The sequence below is a fragment of the Lissotriton vulgaris genome, chromosome 6, assembly GCF_964263255.1.
Source record: "Lissotriton vulgaris chromosome 6, aLisVul1.2, whole genome shotgun sequence".
Classification (NCBI taxonomy): domain Eukaryota; kingdom Metazoa; phylum Chordata; class Amphibia; order Caudata; family Salamandridae; genus Lissotriton; species Lissotriton vulgaris.
The window spans coordinates 161,714,013-161,731,294 of NC_141694.1; the positions used below are offsets into that span (position 1 = coordinate 161,714,013).

Here is a 17,282-nt window from a genome sequence, read left to right on the forward strand (position 1 = left end):
AGCTTTTAGTGAAATAAGGTGGATCTTAGGAAGCCCTGTCACAAGGGTGCTACCATAGTCTAGTCTAGAGAGAGCCAATTCCATGGATTTAGACCTGCATATCAGTGACAGGAAAGAAGTGTTTAATACAATTAGTTTTAATTGGTAGAGAAAGATTTTGCCTGTTGCAGCCAATTTCGGCCTGAAGGAGTAGTTTATCATCCAGTATGCAGGACAATAATCTGGTGCTGTTGACTATAGTGATGAGCATGGAAACGTAGAACAGCTTAAAAGAGAAAGCGAGCATGAAGGTAGCAGAAGAGATGAGAAGACATTTAGGGCATCATTTATGAGGTTTTGCCGTAGGGCAGTGCCGCAGGCCTTTCTGCTGCACTGCCCTACGGCAAAAGAAAATGGCAGGACTGCGCTATCTATCAGATACTGCCCATGCCTGTCCTTTTCCCTGCGTCGGCGCATAGTTGGCTTACGTGCACCAACGCAGGCACCTTTGATTCATGGCGAAAGAGCCTGCTTTGCTGGGATGATTATTTTTGGAAACCTTCATGCACAAAAACAATCACAAGAGGCATTTTTCTCTTTCTATGTGTGCTGCCAAATGCAAAAGGAAAAACTAGGTATATAAAGATATTTCTCCTCATTGTGCATCCCCTGCGGAGGCGTAAGTTTTTGGTGCTGCCTCAGACTTATTATTTCTCACTGGGGCAGTGTCTAAATGCCATGGATGTTGCTGGGAATGCCCCATCAACACCCATTTCACACCCCTTTAATGCTGAAAACTGTGTTAAAGGGAACAATATTTACCAGGCAGCAATAAGCCCAAAAAAGTGGCTTAGTGCTGCCTTTTAAATATGGAGCAGGTTCCTGTGTCACAGGATTTTAATATGGTAATCTGAGGTTGTCTTGAGAAAGTCAAGACTCTAACAGTCACATAGCTGAGGCATTCAGATTTAGGATATCTTTTCAGGTATGGCAAAATGTCCTCAGTGGTATTGGTTGCAGTCAGTTCTGGCGTCTGATTTGTTTCAAATAGAGGCAGACTAATCTAAGAACTTAAACTGAGATCTGAGGGACTCCATGAGCAAGTGTGGTGAGGGGGAGAATGAGGATGCTGAGAATGCTTTTCCAGGCGAGAGGACCACCTTAGGATATGGAACCCAAGTCAGATTTTTAAGTGTACAATAAGCACACATGGCCCGATTCACAAAGAGGCTGTGCACTCGTGATGGAGGCTCCCCAGTCACAATGGGGGCATTGGTGGGGACCTGGACTCATTGGTGCAGAGCTTCTGCCACAACTCCAGAGGCACTTTGTGAATAAGGCCCTTACTGACTGACTGTGTAAAGTTTATATTGTGCATATTGCATATTTCCTAAGAAAATGAACTCGTCAAACAATCAGGTGATAGCTCTTTGTTGGCATTCTGTTTAAACAATTTTTGAAGCTAAAGTTATTCACAGTTTTTAATGTTTGTCCTAATACACAAGAGATTTTGTATGATGTTGTAGTGATTGTGATAATGATGGTGTGCCAGATGTCACCTTTGGGGCCTGACTCAGGTGCCACTTAAAAGGCAGTCACCCAAATGAGGTTTGCTAGGGTAGAAACAGATGAGAATAGAAACATACATCTTGCCTGTTTGAGATCTTTCTCTGCATTTGAACGTCTCCATCTGCGATAAGCATACTAGACATTACCCCTGGTTCTCAATGCAGCAGCTGGTTGTGAGCTTCATCCTTTTTAAATCTGTTATTCTTCTGGACATACATTTGCCTCATTCGCCAGAGGTATTGTGTTTGGTAATTGCACTTGTCTATTATATGGCAATTATTTTCTGCAGTTTTGTTTTTGGGTCAATTTGAAATCTAGCCCAACAGAGTTTACCAGCAGGTGGCCTTTTCTCCTCTAAAATAAAGTATTGTCCTGCTGAGATGCAGTCATCACAACAGGATGTAATATAATCCATTTCACTACCATACGTTCCTAAATTGGTGCATGTACCTTACTAGGATTGACATCCGAATATCAGACTGCGGCACCAATAATAAAGTAAAGTAGAAAAGTTGAATAACTCTGAGAATAGTGCAGCTGCTTCTGTGATCTGCATCGTTGTTTTAGACTCAAAGTAAAGTGCTGTGAGATTCCAGATGTGAGATTCGAGCTGAGGATAAGAAGATGAAGACAGCATTGGGAAATGAGTAGTAACCAGGATTCAAAAATGACTCACAGGATTCGTGATTAGACCTCAGCAGACGTATTCGGAAGAAATACCCCACATTTCCTCCTAATGAACTTTGGTTAATTTGAGCGAAGATGTAATGAGTTTAGTCAATAGGAATTTTACAAGCTTTTATGGGAGACTTTGAAAGGCCACAATCTATGACATTGATAGCAAATGCTGGGGGAGATGTTATAGAGGGAAAAAGAGAATTTCACTTATTTCGTTTGAGATTTCCCTTCCATAGCTCCAAATCACTGTTATGCTTTTTCTTTGTTTCCTTTTTTTCATAGGTGGTGAAATACTGGTTATTGAATTGTTACGCTTTGATAGCCATGAAGATCAGGATATAAAAGTCACAATTGAAAGTACTCTGGCGGACATTAAAAGGCAGACATCAAACGGCATAGAGGCCATTCTACCTCCAATGCCAATAGGGCTCTACAACATTTCCATCACAATCAATGGATTTCAAGTCAATTCTACTGAGTAAGACAAACTCTCTACTCTTCTTCTGGTTCATGTATAGGATTGGACATAAATAAATGTACTTTGGTGTTAGAATCTTTAAAAATGTTGTTAGCAGAAATTATTCTAATTAGCTTTTTGACATATCACTTGCTATCTCGCAGTCATTGTTTTGTAGCCGTGTGATGAACGGGTGTGAATATTACCTAATTCAATTGTACTTTTTGTTTTTCTGATTATTTGGCCCTTATGTACATAATGGTACAAATACAGAGAATGCTATTGTAAGGAGAAGGAAGTAGCCGCTAGTATTTGTATTTTGAATCTTTCTATACCCCTGTATGTGGTCTTATGGCTTACTCATTGTGTCCATGCCTACAGTGTAGCTGAAGTCCAGTCGTCTAAGTATCATGACCCCTATGTGGTATTCCTCTCACACAGGGTTGAACAAGTGATAGCTTCTCCTTGGAAGGATACAGTACCGTAATCTGTGACCATATGGTCTGCATGGAGTGTATTGAGAGCACATGGTGTGCCTGACTCCGTGGTGGCGGAATTCACTTGCAATATAGTTGGAGAGTATCTGTTTGGCCTGATGTACCCCCAGTGGGGGGAATCAGTGCAGTCTTGCAATAGATGCAATCAACCCATCACGACGACTTGGAAAGGTGTATGAGTGAAACCTGGGACCTGAGAGTGCCTGACCCTGCCTGATCCTACCTGACTTGAATATGGTGGCATAAGAGCCACAACACCACAATACAAATGCAGCATATGCAGCATATACAGGAGTACCACTGGACTACCGCAACACGGTCCCAGACCTAAATGGACAATTCATAGCTCTACAACGAGCACTATAAACAGAACTATGCGTAGCATTTACATCAGGGCCTAGATCTGAGCCTAATGCCCATCAATGGAAGACAGGCCTGAAGTAATCCGCATAACATAAAATAAAATAAAACATAGTCTCCCTAGAAGTCTCACGACACGAGCACACAGAACTTCCTAAGAAGTAACACTGACCCCAAAATTATTTTACAGACTATAGATATAATAACAATTGAGGGGTCTTTTACCAATACCTATGTCATCTCTCTATGTTAGTCACTCCCAGTTATATGCAAACAAATCGCACAGAAGACACATATACACAAATACGTCCGAAAAAGAAAATAAGGCAAGCCTCAAGAGAGTGAAAGCTGACCCACCAAATCCAGACTCTTCGATCAAAAATAAACAAGAAATCAATACCACAATGGAAGCAATCCTAAAGAAACTGGTGGAGGCCCACAATTTGGCAAAGTGCACCAAAGAGAACACAGACATTATGTAAAACAAAATATCTGCGATTCGTAAAGACTTGAAAGAAACTCACACCAGAATTGTGGAAGCAGAAAACAGAGAAAGGCATGTTGAAGATGAAGTGTTGGAGATGACTAAGAGAGTAGATAAACTAGACCCCGCTACACAAGTGTTCTTCAGACAGATATTAAATTGGAGGACAGGAAACGCAGAGGTAACCTTCGCATTTTATTGCCTACCGGAGGTATGTGAGGACTGCCACTTATGTCCAGAATTAGTTATGCGCCGCACAAGCTCAAGGCCATTTAGCGAAACAGCTTCAGAGGATATATGCATGTAACAAGCCCTGTGGGACCAACTTCATAAAAGCTCCATAGACAAAAACAGTGAGGCTTTTGGAGAGTAGTAAATTCCCCCTTTCTTGTTGATGACAAAAACCTCCCAAGAATAGAAGTAGCTATAGAGGAATCAGTCTGGGTGGCCCATTTATCAAAAATATTCCAGAAAGGCCCAACATTAACAGGGACTGATGTAGCTTCCACTAGTAGCCCCCCTGCGGTTTTATACCCTAGTCCCCTAGAATTTGACATTTCCGAGGTGCTTCAGGCATTAAATGCTAGTAAATATGGGAAAGCCCCGGGACCTGGCGGGGTTCCCGTAGATCTATTTAAACATAATACGGATCTGTGGGCCCCAATGTTGACCAGGGTGTTTAGGGCAGTAATGGAGAAGGGCCTGTTGGATTCCTGGACTAAATCCATCATGGTTCCTATATTTAAAAAAGGAGACCGGCAGGAGGTATCCTGCTATTGCCCGATCTCACTGCTGGATTCGCTGGGCAAGGTAGTGGGTAGAGTCGTGCTTGAGCGTCTCCAGCAGTGGGCTGATGATGGCGGGGTCCTCTCTGACCTTCAATTCGGGTTTCGGGAGGGCTTTGGTACAACAGAACAAGCCCTGAACCTATCAATGTTGCTGGGTAAATATGTTCACGCAAAGCGGGGCAAGTTATACATGGTTTACGTTGATTTGTCTGCTGCTTTTGATTGTGTCTGTCATGTAAAGCTTTGGTCTGTTCTGTCACAAATGGGAGTTGACGCTCCTCTTGTAGACTTTTTAAGGGAGTTATACTCGAAAGCCTCTGCGAGAGTACGATTTGGCGTAAAAGGCGAATTATCTGCGTCCTTTAGAGTAGAGCGTGGAGTTCGTCAAGGTTGCGTCCTGGCCCCCTTTCTGTTCTCACTGTACACAAATGGTCCGGAGGTGGCAATGTTGAGGGGGGGCCAGGATCTATCGCAAGTAAGAAAACGTCCGATTCCCGCTCTGCTCTACGCGGACGACGCCGTGATACTGGCTCGTACCCCACGCGAATTACAGAAGGCTCTGGACAGGTATGCAGACTATATGGGGAGCCTAGATCTACATATAAACATAAAAAAGACTTACGTAATGGTAGCAGGCACAGGGAAATAGGGGTTAAAGACATATTCCTTAGCAAACAAAAACTGGAAACTACGGCCCAGTATCCCTATTTAGGCATCATAATTGATGATAAATTGAACTGGAAAGCCGCAGTTGAGGCAAGAAAACATCTTTATATGAGAGGTATTGTAGCACTCATAAATTTTTCCCAAAAGCTGGGCAAAACGTCTCCGGTAGAACTGCTAAAAATGTATAATGCTAAATGCCAGGTAATAGCCATGTATGGGGCGGGAGTGTGGGGGCATGCTAACATCAGTGCCTTGCAAGTGGCAGAGAATACATTTTTAAGATTCCTATTAGCGGCACCTAAATGCGTCCCCACGTTTGCATGCCATATGGAACTGGGGATTCCATACTTGGTGGATTTGGTAAAAAGCTAACCACTCTTACTCTGGCGACGAATTTGGTTATCTGAAAAAACCTACTAACCAAGCAAATCATGGCAGATTGTATGTCATTAGACCACTCACTGAAAAATAGTTGGCTCTTGTATGTGAGACATTTCCTGGTTGACTTAGGGCTAGGGACCTATTACACTACACCTGAGATGATCCGTGAAATCTCGAGGAAGGATTTGAAAGTAAGGGCACTGGGCCATTTAGAAGAATTACGAATTGCCAATGAAGCAATGAAAGCTTCTGTGTCCCATTGCTGAGCCGAGCCCAGAGACGCTGCGGAGGATTGCCTGTCCCTCGGATTTGAAAGCCTGCAACTCGCCGCTCCCGCTGCGCGGGAGCCGCTTCGCTTTGTGGGTGGTCCCACCAACTTTAAAGAACACCGACCCTGCCTGCTTGCCGTGACAGGGGGAGAATCACCAGAGGAGGCTGCAGGGGTAGCGCGGCAGGGACTCACTATCCCAGGAGTCCCTGCTTGACCACCTGACATCTGGTCAGCGCCCCCCTGCGTTCCCCGCCCACCACCGGCAGACCAGTAAAAGGAAGCGCTTTCACCCGCCTTGTGTGTCCCATTGCTGAGCCGAGCCCAGAGACGCTGCGGAGGATTGCCTGTCCCTCGGATTTGAAAGCCTGCAACTCGCCGCTCCCGCTGCGCGGGAGCCGCTTCGCTTTGTGGGTGGTCCCACCAACTTTAAAGGACACCGACCCTGCCTGCTTGCCGTGACAGGGGGAGAATCACCAGAGGAGGCTGCAGGGGTAGCGCGGCAGGGACTCACTATCCCAGGAGTCCCTGCTTGACCACCTGACATCTGGTCAGCGCCCCCCTGCGTGCCCCGCCCACCACTGCCTCGCCTACATCATCAAGAGAGAGCCCGTCTTGCGGGACGCAAGCGGGACGCCGGGCTAAGCCTGGCCAAAGGGCGGGCCGTCTGAGGCCGTCCGAGGTTGGCCAAGGTTGGGTTGGGCCTGGTCTCTTGGTTTGCTGTCTTGAAATCGACGCATCTGCGTATTTCCTCATCCCGGCTGATTTCAACGTAAGTTTTATCAACTTTGGTTGTGTGCAAAGAGCATTATGCCTCCTAAAAAGTTACTTACTCCTAGCAATTCTATTGAGAACTATCTGGTACAAGTTGTAGAAAAAATCAACAGTGACAGGAGAGCTTCTTTGGGAATAGACTCATCTACCCAATCTCCTTTTATTGACATCGAGGCAGATGATCCCTTTGGCCTTCAAATTAATAATAGCACAAATTGTGCTACACTCGACTCATTTCCGGATACTATCATTATACAGCCTAGTGGTACTGTTGCTGGACCTGAAGACCTTAGCGTTAACGAAGTACTGACAGAGACAACTACTAGTCATGATCCCTCCATCTTCCCTCCAGTACCCGTTCCGGGGAAACGGGAGTGTCTAAGGTCAGCTAAGAACAAAGTTGCAAACCTCCCGAGGAAACATTCAGAGGAAGAAGAGCCTGATCTGACTAATGAGGCTTATGTCACACTTTCAAATGCCCAATTTAATAAACTACTGGCTCTGATGGATACTAAAATCAAAGGTGTGGTTAAACCCCTGGTCAGCAAAATAGATAAGTTAACCTCTGAGGTTAACCGACTGGAAGGTCTACTGCAAAAAACCACGGGTGAGATAGGAAAACTCCCGGAAAATGTCTCTGCCAAGATAGAGGAATCTCTAAACAAATCAGTAATTACAGCTATCAGTGGACTCATCCCTACCCCTGTATCAAACCCCCTAATGGCAACTAACAGTACTCTTCCTGGTGACTCTCATATTGCCCCGATCCCTACTCCTGTTGCTGAAGACCCATTTACTGAAAAAGGGACTTTCGAGCTTGTGGTTGAAGCTTCCCCATTGGTACTTGTTCTTGCTAATGTTCCTCCCTTGGCTCAAGGTGAGCGGGAAACAACATCTTCTCTAATAAACAAATCCCTATCATGGCTAACCAACAACATGGTAATCACTCCATGGGGAAAGCAGCAACTCTCTGAAGAGCTCGTTAATGCAAGAAGGGTCCAGTGGATTGGGGACAGGGTGAAAAAGTTAAAAGGGGAGTGCGTCGTCCTACACTTCTCTGACCCTGGGGTTTTGCCTAACATCTTACCTAACATCCTACCACCACAAAGGAGATCAACCTCAATAGTTCCATTGACTTTGGACTTCTTCTATCCAAGAAAGGGAAGTGGCCCAAACTCAAGTATTTTGAGAACCAAATGGAACATTGTGACTAAGAGGGGGAGGAAGGACGTCGCTTCAGTGGACTGGGGTTTGGGGTTGGAAAATCGTTTTTCTGCATTGTCTAACTTAAATGATTGCGATTGACAACCATCTATTTGTAACTCTATCCCCTTGCCCCTCTGTGACAAAAAAACTTCTGATCCAGTCAGTAATTTAACAACAGATTGTACTCAGGGGTATCCGTCCGATGATTCACCAGGGATATCCAATGTAATAACCACTAATCAGGTCACTGGGGGTAGGATGTCACACAAGCCTATTACAAACCCCTGTTCTCTTACGACACCTAACTCAGGGAACCTCTTGTCCTGGAATGTGGCTGGAATATCTTCCAAGATGGATTGCGCTGATTGGTTTGAATTTATTAATAATTACGACCTTTGCATCTTCCAAGAGACTTGGGCGTGCGAACCTATTTTTGCATTGGGGTATGTAAATTTTCATGTTCCTGCTATTAAGGGACCAAAAGGGCGGCCGATGGGGGGCCTTATCATATGGATTAGGCAGTCTTTAAAAATTGTCGTAAAATGTGTGGAGCTTGACCAAAAAGATATCCAGCTCATCAGATTGACTAGTGATCTATCCTTCTCCATAGACATTTATAATATCTATGTTAGAGGTGGTAGTAAAGGCAAATCTGAGGTTCTTTTGAGTCTTTTTAATCTTCTTGAGACACAATCTGCAGGGAAAAACATTCTAATTGCAGGTGATTTAAATCGTACTTTCGAACCTCTCATCCCTGGTGATTCTCCTCTGGGAGCAGAGGAAGATAAGCTTTGGGACATCCCCACACTAGATTCCCCACTGATAACTCGGTGGACGGCTGACATCCTAGGCCTAAACGCTATGTGTCTGGAGCACGGGCTACGAGCCTTGAATGGTCGAACTCAATCAGATCGTGTTCCCGCCATGACTTTTAACAACAGGCGAAGTAAAAGTCGCATTGACTATGTCATTTGTAGTGTATCCATATGGTCATCTCTCAGTGACATGGTAGTAACAGCTAGGCCAGAAAGCGACCATGATCCGCTATGTGTCTCACATAATTGGTGGACATCTAACGAAATTGCTCCAACCCCTTGTGACCAACTTGTGCTCCCGACGATCATTCCATCTAATAATATGCGTAGGTTAAGGTGGTCTGGTGTCAAGACAGATCAGCAGGCCCTGGAAAAGATAGGAGCAGCGGCAGATAAGGCCATTTTGGCACTGGAGAATATTGCTGGGTCTTCACAGGGACATGAAGACATCACTAAAGCACATACGACTCTTTTTAATGAAGTTAAAAGTTTCTTCTTAAAACCCGCACATAATACTAGGCCCGCCCGCATAAATCAGCAAAGTGGTATAATCAAGATTGCAGGGCAGCAAGATTTAAATTAGGAGCTGCAATCAAAAGTAACAACTTGAGTGAGATTCGATCTGCCAGGAAGCACTATAAAAACTGCATTGCCAGGGCAAAAAGAGAATGGGACGAAGACCACTGGCAGAAACTGAGATGTGCAAGTGAATGTAAACACTCTAGACTATTTTGGCATATTGTTAAATGGGGCCACGATAGATCTCCAGAGACTCCCAATAATAATGTCTCTCATGATGCATGGGTTAAATTTTTCAGCCAGCAGTACTCCTCCAGGGATCAGTTTGTTAATAGCTCTAGCCCAACATATCTGTTCGCAGATGAAGACGTTTTTGTGCAGAGCGAAGTCCTGACTGCCCTGAAATCTGTGCATAGTGGCCGAGCCCCGGGTATTGATGGAGTCCCGGCGGATGTCTTTTTAAATGACACCGACAGGTGGAGCAAGTACATCTGCCTTCTACTAAACCATATTGCTAGGGGCGCTGAAATCCCGGTATCCTGGCGGGGTGCTGTCATTATCCTAGTATATAAAAAGGGAGATCGTGCCCAACCTTGCAATTACCGCCCAATCAGCCTAATTGACACGGTTCAAAAAGTTGTAGGACGTGTAATTATTAACAACTTGCTTGATTGGGCAGAGGAGCAGAACGTCTTATCTCCTTTTCAGGCTGGGTTTCGCAGAGCAACCAGCACTGTGGACCAGGTCTTCCGTTTCCAATTGATACAGTGGAGGACCGTGGTCCTGGGCGGATGCAGTCTCTACGCAGCTTTTGTTGACCTACGGGCTGCATTCGACCTGGTGCCTAGGGCAAAATTGTGGGAGGTGCTGGCAGCTCTGGGGGTCCCGATGACCATTTTAACTTTGATCATGAGACTCCATGAGGGCACTTATGCTAAAATTCAATGGGGTGGTTACGGTAACAATACTATTGATTTCCCTGTCGAGCGTGGGGTTCGACAGGGCTGTTCAATGGCACCGACATTGTTTACACTTTTCATAAATGGAATTGTTCCCCGCATGCAAGCTGAGCCTGTAGATGCTCCCTCAATCGCAGGTGCAAAAGTTCCTATTTTAATGTTCGCAGACGACACCTTAATGTTATCAAAATCCCCTAGCGGTCTGCAAAAGGCATTGGTAATTTTTGACAAATTTTGTAGTGACCACGGCTTGGAGGTAAACGCAGCCAAAACAAAACTCATGGTTTTTAATCCTTGTAGGAATTTTAAATCCAAAATATCCATGAGTGGGCGTTGCCTCGAAGTAGTGAATTCTTTTACTTACCTGGGGATCCACATTTCAAACGATAATAGATGGAACCACCATTTAAACATTGCAGTACTAAGACACAAACAACTGGCTGGTACCATCATTAAGGAGCATAGCAAATCTTTGACCAAACCAATTAAACCTCCTTTAATCATATATGAGGCTAAGGCAATAGGGTCAGCATTGTATGGGGCAGAGATGTGGGGGCAAGAAAACCTCCAGGAGTTACAGACGTCAGAGAATAACTTCTTCCGAAAACTAACAGGCACCCCACAGAGCAGCCCCCTTTTGCCTCTCAGATATGACCTTGGCAGGTAGGAAATCTCGGCAATGTGCAAACTTCGGCCGATATTATATTGGCGTAGAATCTGGACCACCCCTGAGTTGTCACAATATGCAGCAGGATTTGCTGATGTCATCAAAGCAGACCGATTCCATAAAATCAGATGGTTTAGATCATTAAAAATAGCATTAAGTGAACTAGGGTTAAGCGAACTGTGGTCCGATCCAACCGGGTCATCCTTCCCATCCAAGTTGTTCATAAAAAATCTTTTCTGGGAACAGGTTGAAAACAAGAGTTTCCTTAGCAATAATAATGGGTCTATGACGACTGCTTTCCTTGAAGCTAAACTGTTTCCCATGTTTGAAATGTATTGGGATCTTATAACTAAACCCATGGAAAGGAAACTGTTTTTTTAAATGAGGGCTGGCTCTCTACCTCTGAGTAATTTAACATCAAAATGGAGAAATGGAGGTCCAGCTATTTGCCCAGTTTGTGGGGAAGGAAAGGAAACGTTGGGTCACTTTTTGTTTGCCTGTTATGCATATTCTGCTCCCAGACGTGTTTGGTTGGCTCCCATGTGCAGAAATCTGGGTACTAAAAGCAGCATGGTAGCTCTACGCATTGTTAAATCTACCTCCTTAAACTGGATTATTATAGCGACTGCAAAGTACTTGGGGTGGGCGTGGGTAATTAGGCAGAGATTGCTAGTAGGGTGACTACTCTCTGCCTAGTTGAACAGAGACTGCTAGATTATCTATTCTCTGTTCCCATGCGAGGTGTCTATCTGACGAACAATTTTTACATTGATTATTAATTGTGATACTGGACCGCTTCTAAATTTGACTTTTTATTATATGAACTTTGCACCTTTGATTGTATATAACAGGATGAAATGTAATTCTAAACTGTCTTTTTAACATGTATTGTGCTTAAGTCATATCTGACTTTGTAATTTAATTGTATTTTATTATGTGTTTGTTTGTCTGCTTTTATGAGTAACACTCGAATAAAGCACTTTTGAATTGAATTGAAAGCTTCTGTTCAACATTCAATTGCGGTCCAGACTCCCATGTCAATCCAGCCATATCTAACACACGATCTCAGATCTCAAGGCATTTGAGCAACTTCTTTTGACGAGATTCAGGCTTAACATCTTTCATTGATTAGTTGCTTTCCCAGTGAAAAATAGCTGGGACTCAATTCTTTTACCCTGCCCTTGCGATGAAATTTCAGAGCAGACAACTATACATACTGTCCTGTTTTGTAAGTTTTATCATTACCATTGTAAGCTCTGGTTGATACCTTTGCTAAAATCATGGTGTATCAGACGATGTCGCCCAGCTATTTTGCGATTGCAGTTTTTAGATTCCGAATGTACTTGTAACCACATTATCAATTTTCTGAAATGTATTTTGAAACATAGAACACATTTGTGATAAGTCTTTTTTCTGCGAAATGGATGATTTTTAGAATGCCTATGTATTAGATAGTATAGTTAGGGATCCCCAATGATGTTATGGATAACTGCGTTCAAAATGAATTGTAACCAATTTTTTTTTAATAGTGTGTAAAATATGTTTTGTATCTGTGATGCTGCTTTTATGGTTTTCTATTTTGCAAAACCGAATAAAGGAAAGAATATATGATGCATATTATATATAATACATAATATATATATGCATGTATGCCCATCATTTAAAGTAACCAACATCCAGCAAGTCAGTTTAATAACCCTGTTTTTAATAACACTTTTTTAATAGCACTCTTAAGTACTATCACGTTTAGTTTCATTAGACTGGAAACATTTCCCACACATAAAAGCGTACCGGAGAGGGAAGCGACTTCTGGCTGTCGCTACACCAAATCTTTCTATTTGGGGGAGGAAGGAAGGGTTAGCGGGAAGGAAGGGATTGGGGGGCTTGTACTGTCTACACAATGACATCCCATACCATGTCCCAACTCTCACACAATCGTTTATGAATCAATGATCTAAGACCTCATCTAGCAAGAACATGACCTCTCCAGCTCAGCAAAACGTTAAAATAATATCGCTGAATGTTAAAGGCCTCATTCACCAGGTCGAAAAGAAGAAGCTGTTTGATTACATACATAAACAGAAAGCAGACATTATTCTGCTACAAGAAACTAAGCTAGATGCCAGCCTAGCTCTCTTTCTTAAAGGGCACCAGTTCACAAAAGTAACGTATTTTGTGTCAGTGGGCAAGAAAAATGGAGTCCTAACGCTCATTTCTAGGAAAGCTAGGACAGACCTAATCTCACACACTGCCGACAAACAAGGTTGATGGGTCATACAGAAACTAACTAAAAACATCTCTGATCTTTATATAATCAATATTTATGCTCCCACTAATGACGGTCCTGAGTTTTGAGAAGAAATCGCGGAGAAAATAAGTTGAATCCCTGATACCGCCACACTCATAATGGGGTGATACTTTAACCTCCTGCTAGATCCCGACCTAGATAGGAACTCAAATTGCCACTACAGACCAAACTAGTCGCACAAAATTCTTTAACAACTCTGCAGCAAATTTAACATGCTAGACACATGGAGACTACAGAACCCGGATAAAAGAGATGACACATTCTACTCTTAGCCTCTTAACTCATACTCCCACATAGACTATCTCTTAATCTCAAGGAACTCAGTTGGCAGAATAGATCAAACAACCATAGAGCCGAGAGTCATATCAGACCACTCCTGCATAACCCTAACTATTACAGATCCGAAACTGCTGCTGAAAGAACCCCTGTGGAGGTTTATTGACGATATTTTAAACACAACACAAAATAAAACACTTATTGAGGAGGCAATAAGATATTATCTCCTAGAAAACAAAGAAAATGAAACCTCGCATCACACCAGATGGGTGGCATTAAAAACTACAATCAGGGGGATTAGAATTAAAATCAAATCAAGTATGAATAAAGAGGTCAATGAGAAGTTACACTCCCTTGGGAAGGAAATTTCAGAGCTAGAGAAGATACACATAACCAAAAAGGACCCACAGACGCTAAACAAGATATTAAATAAGTAATGTGAATAAAACAAAATTATTAGCAGCAGAGCAGGGGTCTGGGTACACAAATAAAAAAGCCTGGGCCTGTGCAAAGCCAATAAAGCAGCAAAATCCCTAGCCTCATACCTAAGATTCAAAATGCAGAAAAACGTCATGTTTGCTATCAATGATGACACAGACACTATCCAAACAAACCTACTCAAAATAGCGAATACATTCCAAAAATTCTATCAAAAATTGTATGATACAAATACCAAATCGAATCAAATGAAGAGTAAAGATTTCCTAGACAAAATTTCACTCAACGCATTAACTCACCAAGAGATGAGCTTCATAAACGGCCCTATTGCCCTACAAGAAGTAGAGACCGTCATTAAAATACTGAAATCCGGCAAGGCCCCTGGCCCAGACAGCTATAACTCAACATTCTTTAAAACATTTGTTGGCCTCTTAAGACAACCTTTTCTAAATCTATATCAGCAGTTTGCATCCACTGGCCAGATCACAGGCACCCCAGCAGAGGCTGTCATAACAGTTATCCCAAAAGTAAGTAAAGACCTGCTCCTTACTAAAAACTATAGACCGATTTCATTAATAAACCTGGACTGTAAAATTTACGCTATGATACTGAATTTGTGACTGCTAAAATATAGGGGTAAACTTATTCACCCCATGCAAGTAGGTTTTCTTAAACATAGACTCTCCAATGACAATAGTAGGATATTCTGCCACACAATTGAAAAAGCAAAGCTAATCGACTCCCTATTTTCACTATCACATTGGATGCAGAAATTCGTTCAACAAGGTAGACTGGATATACTTACGCATGATGCTAGAAAGGTTCAAATTGGGAGATTCGTTGATACAAATGATCATGGCTCTCTATTATGAATCTAGGACTAAAGTTAGAGCGGGAGGTGCAATCTCCTCCTCCTTATTACTACGACAAGCCACCAGACAAAGTTACCCTCTATCACCATCACCGTTTGTACTAGCTATAGAGCCATTTCTCCAACACATAAGAGAAAATGCCGTAATACCAGGGATAGATTTTGGAACTGTAACCTTCAAGGTGTCCGCGCATGAAGATTATATTCTGGTAGTGTCCAGAAAGGCTGAAACGGCCATCCTGGCCCTCATAAATATGATACAGGAGTTTGCTGAAGTATCAAGATACACCCTTAATAGAGAAAAAACTCAAGTTAAACTGTTGAATTATCAGGGTGACAGAGACATCTTGGGAGACACAGGTCAGGCATGTCAACTGGGTCCTATTAAATATCTGGGTCTACTATTCACTAACAATCTCAAAACTACATTGCAAGAGAATGAAAACTCCGACCTAAGAAAATCTCTGAACTTCTGGACGAATGGTCAACAAAGATCAATCAATCAATCAATTCAGGCAATTTCCTCTTTCTAGGCATGCTGTATCTATGTGATAGGGTGCATTCTTGTCTTTTCCACAGTGCCAGTGCACAATGGGCTGTCTTGCGCTACTGCAGGCACCTATGCACCACAGTGCAAGGGTGCCTGTGTAGTGGGGCTGATTGATTTTGTGGAGTAAGGGACACCTGCACAAAATCAATCAATTCAGCCAATTTCCTGTTTCTAGGTGTTCATTTCTCCTTGTTCAGCCTTCTTAACGCCACCCCTGGGTTGGCGTTAGATTCTGACTCATTCCCAGGTTTACAATTTCTCATAAATCTGGGAATGTGTCAGATTCCATGAGTGTTGCGTGGGAACACCCCCAGCAAAACCCATGGAAAGCCCCTTTCACGCAGTGTTCTGCGTGAAAGGGGCACGTATTTACAAGACCATGAAAAGCCATGTAAAGTGGCTTTATGTGGCCTTTGTAAATATGCTGATGCATATTGCGTCACTGGAACGTCAAAAAAGTGACTTTCCGGTGCCGCAAGGTGCCTCATAAATGACGACCTCTGACTGGATGAGTGAAATGAGCTGTCAACTATCGCACTTGCACATCATTAAATCTATGCCTGAGCACACTCACAAAGGGTTTGACACTAGTCATGTGTGCCCCCATACAAGCTGGGGTCAGGGCATGGAAGCAGGACATTTCACAAACCACTGTGTGTGAAAACCTGCAGAACCTTCTCCTACTTCAAAGCTGGCACCAGATATAAATATTGGACCCTTAGACCCAAGACCCAAATCTTCAATACCCCTATGGACCTGTGGAAGACTCAGAAGGACTGCAGTGGTGCTCTGCATGAAGGTCTGCTAATCTGCTGGCCTGGGCCTGCATCTAGAACCTATGACCACCAAAGCCGCTCCAAAAGCTAGTTGGCTGGCCTCCTGATCAAAGCCTCGGAGTCAGAAAAGACTCCAACCACCTTAAACTCAACACCTGCACTCTGCCTACTGTGAATCCCCGCAAATGATGTCACCCCAGTGCTGGACCTTTGGAAGTAGGTCTGAAGGTGCTGTGCCAGCCCAACGATGGTTTCTTGAGCTGTGCGATGCATCTCCTTGCAACTAAGCATCAGACCAGGCACTGTGTGACACATACCTGACACAGCCTTGAGTGGCAGTTTGCAGGTTCTTGTAACCACTACTGTGTGACACATCTCTGATGCAGGACTTTGCATCGCAAGCCCCGTCAACAGTTTCATCTGAAGTGCCACTGCGCAATGCATCTCTGACCCAGGCCCTTGCATCGCCGCCTGCAATGCCTGGGAACCACCCCTGTGTGATGCATCCATGATTGGGGATCTCACAACGCACCCGGCATTTAAGGTACTTTGTTCAGTTGCCTAACTTGTTCTCTCTATCCGGCGCTCGCTCCATTGTGGTCGTCCTGAACTTGAGCCTTTGTCGTTGTCCAGCTTGACCAGATAAACACATTTGGTACTTTGTGCTTCTAAGCTCTATTTTCACTTAAACATTCAAAGTTGCATTTTGTCTGTTCTATTAATTAGATTTTTTTTGTCGTTTTGGTCCAAAATAATGTATTAAAATCTACTGTATTTTTCTAAATAGGCGTCAGATTTTTCTTGTGTTGTATTTCCCCTTTATTACTGTTTGAAGTGCTTCATAAATACTCTACACATTGCCTCTAAGCCTGACTGCTTTGTCCCAAGCTACCAAAGGGTTAAGTTCAGGCTAAGTATTTTGGAGTTTTCTTGTGACTATCTTGACAGGAATTGTGTTTTTGTTTGAGGTGGGTTTCACCCCCTCAACCAGTAACA

General features: G+C 43.3%; 1 protein-coding gene across 1 annotated transcript in view; it reads left to right on the forward strand.

The window, feature by feature from the left end:
- The window catches only part of PKHD1 (PKHD1 ciliary IPT domain containing fibrocystin/polyductin), a 2,083,594-nt gene that overhangs the window by 727,485 nt on the left and 1,338,827 nt on the right, over positions 1–17,282 (forward strand). The window contains exon 30 of the mRNA XM_086926200.1: positions 2,509–2,704. Coding sequence (XP_086782326.1) covers positions 2,509–2,704 — 196 coding nt within the window. The remainder of the gene's footprint in view (positions 1–2,508; positions 2,705–17,282) is intronic.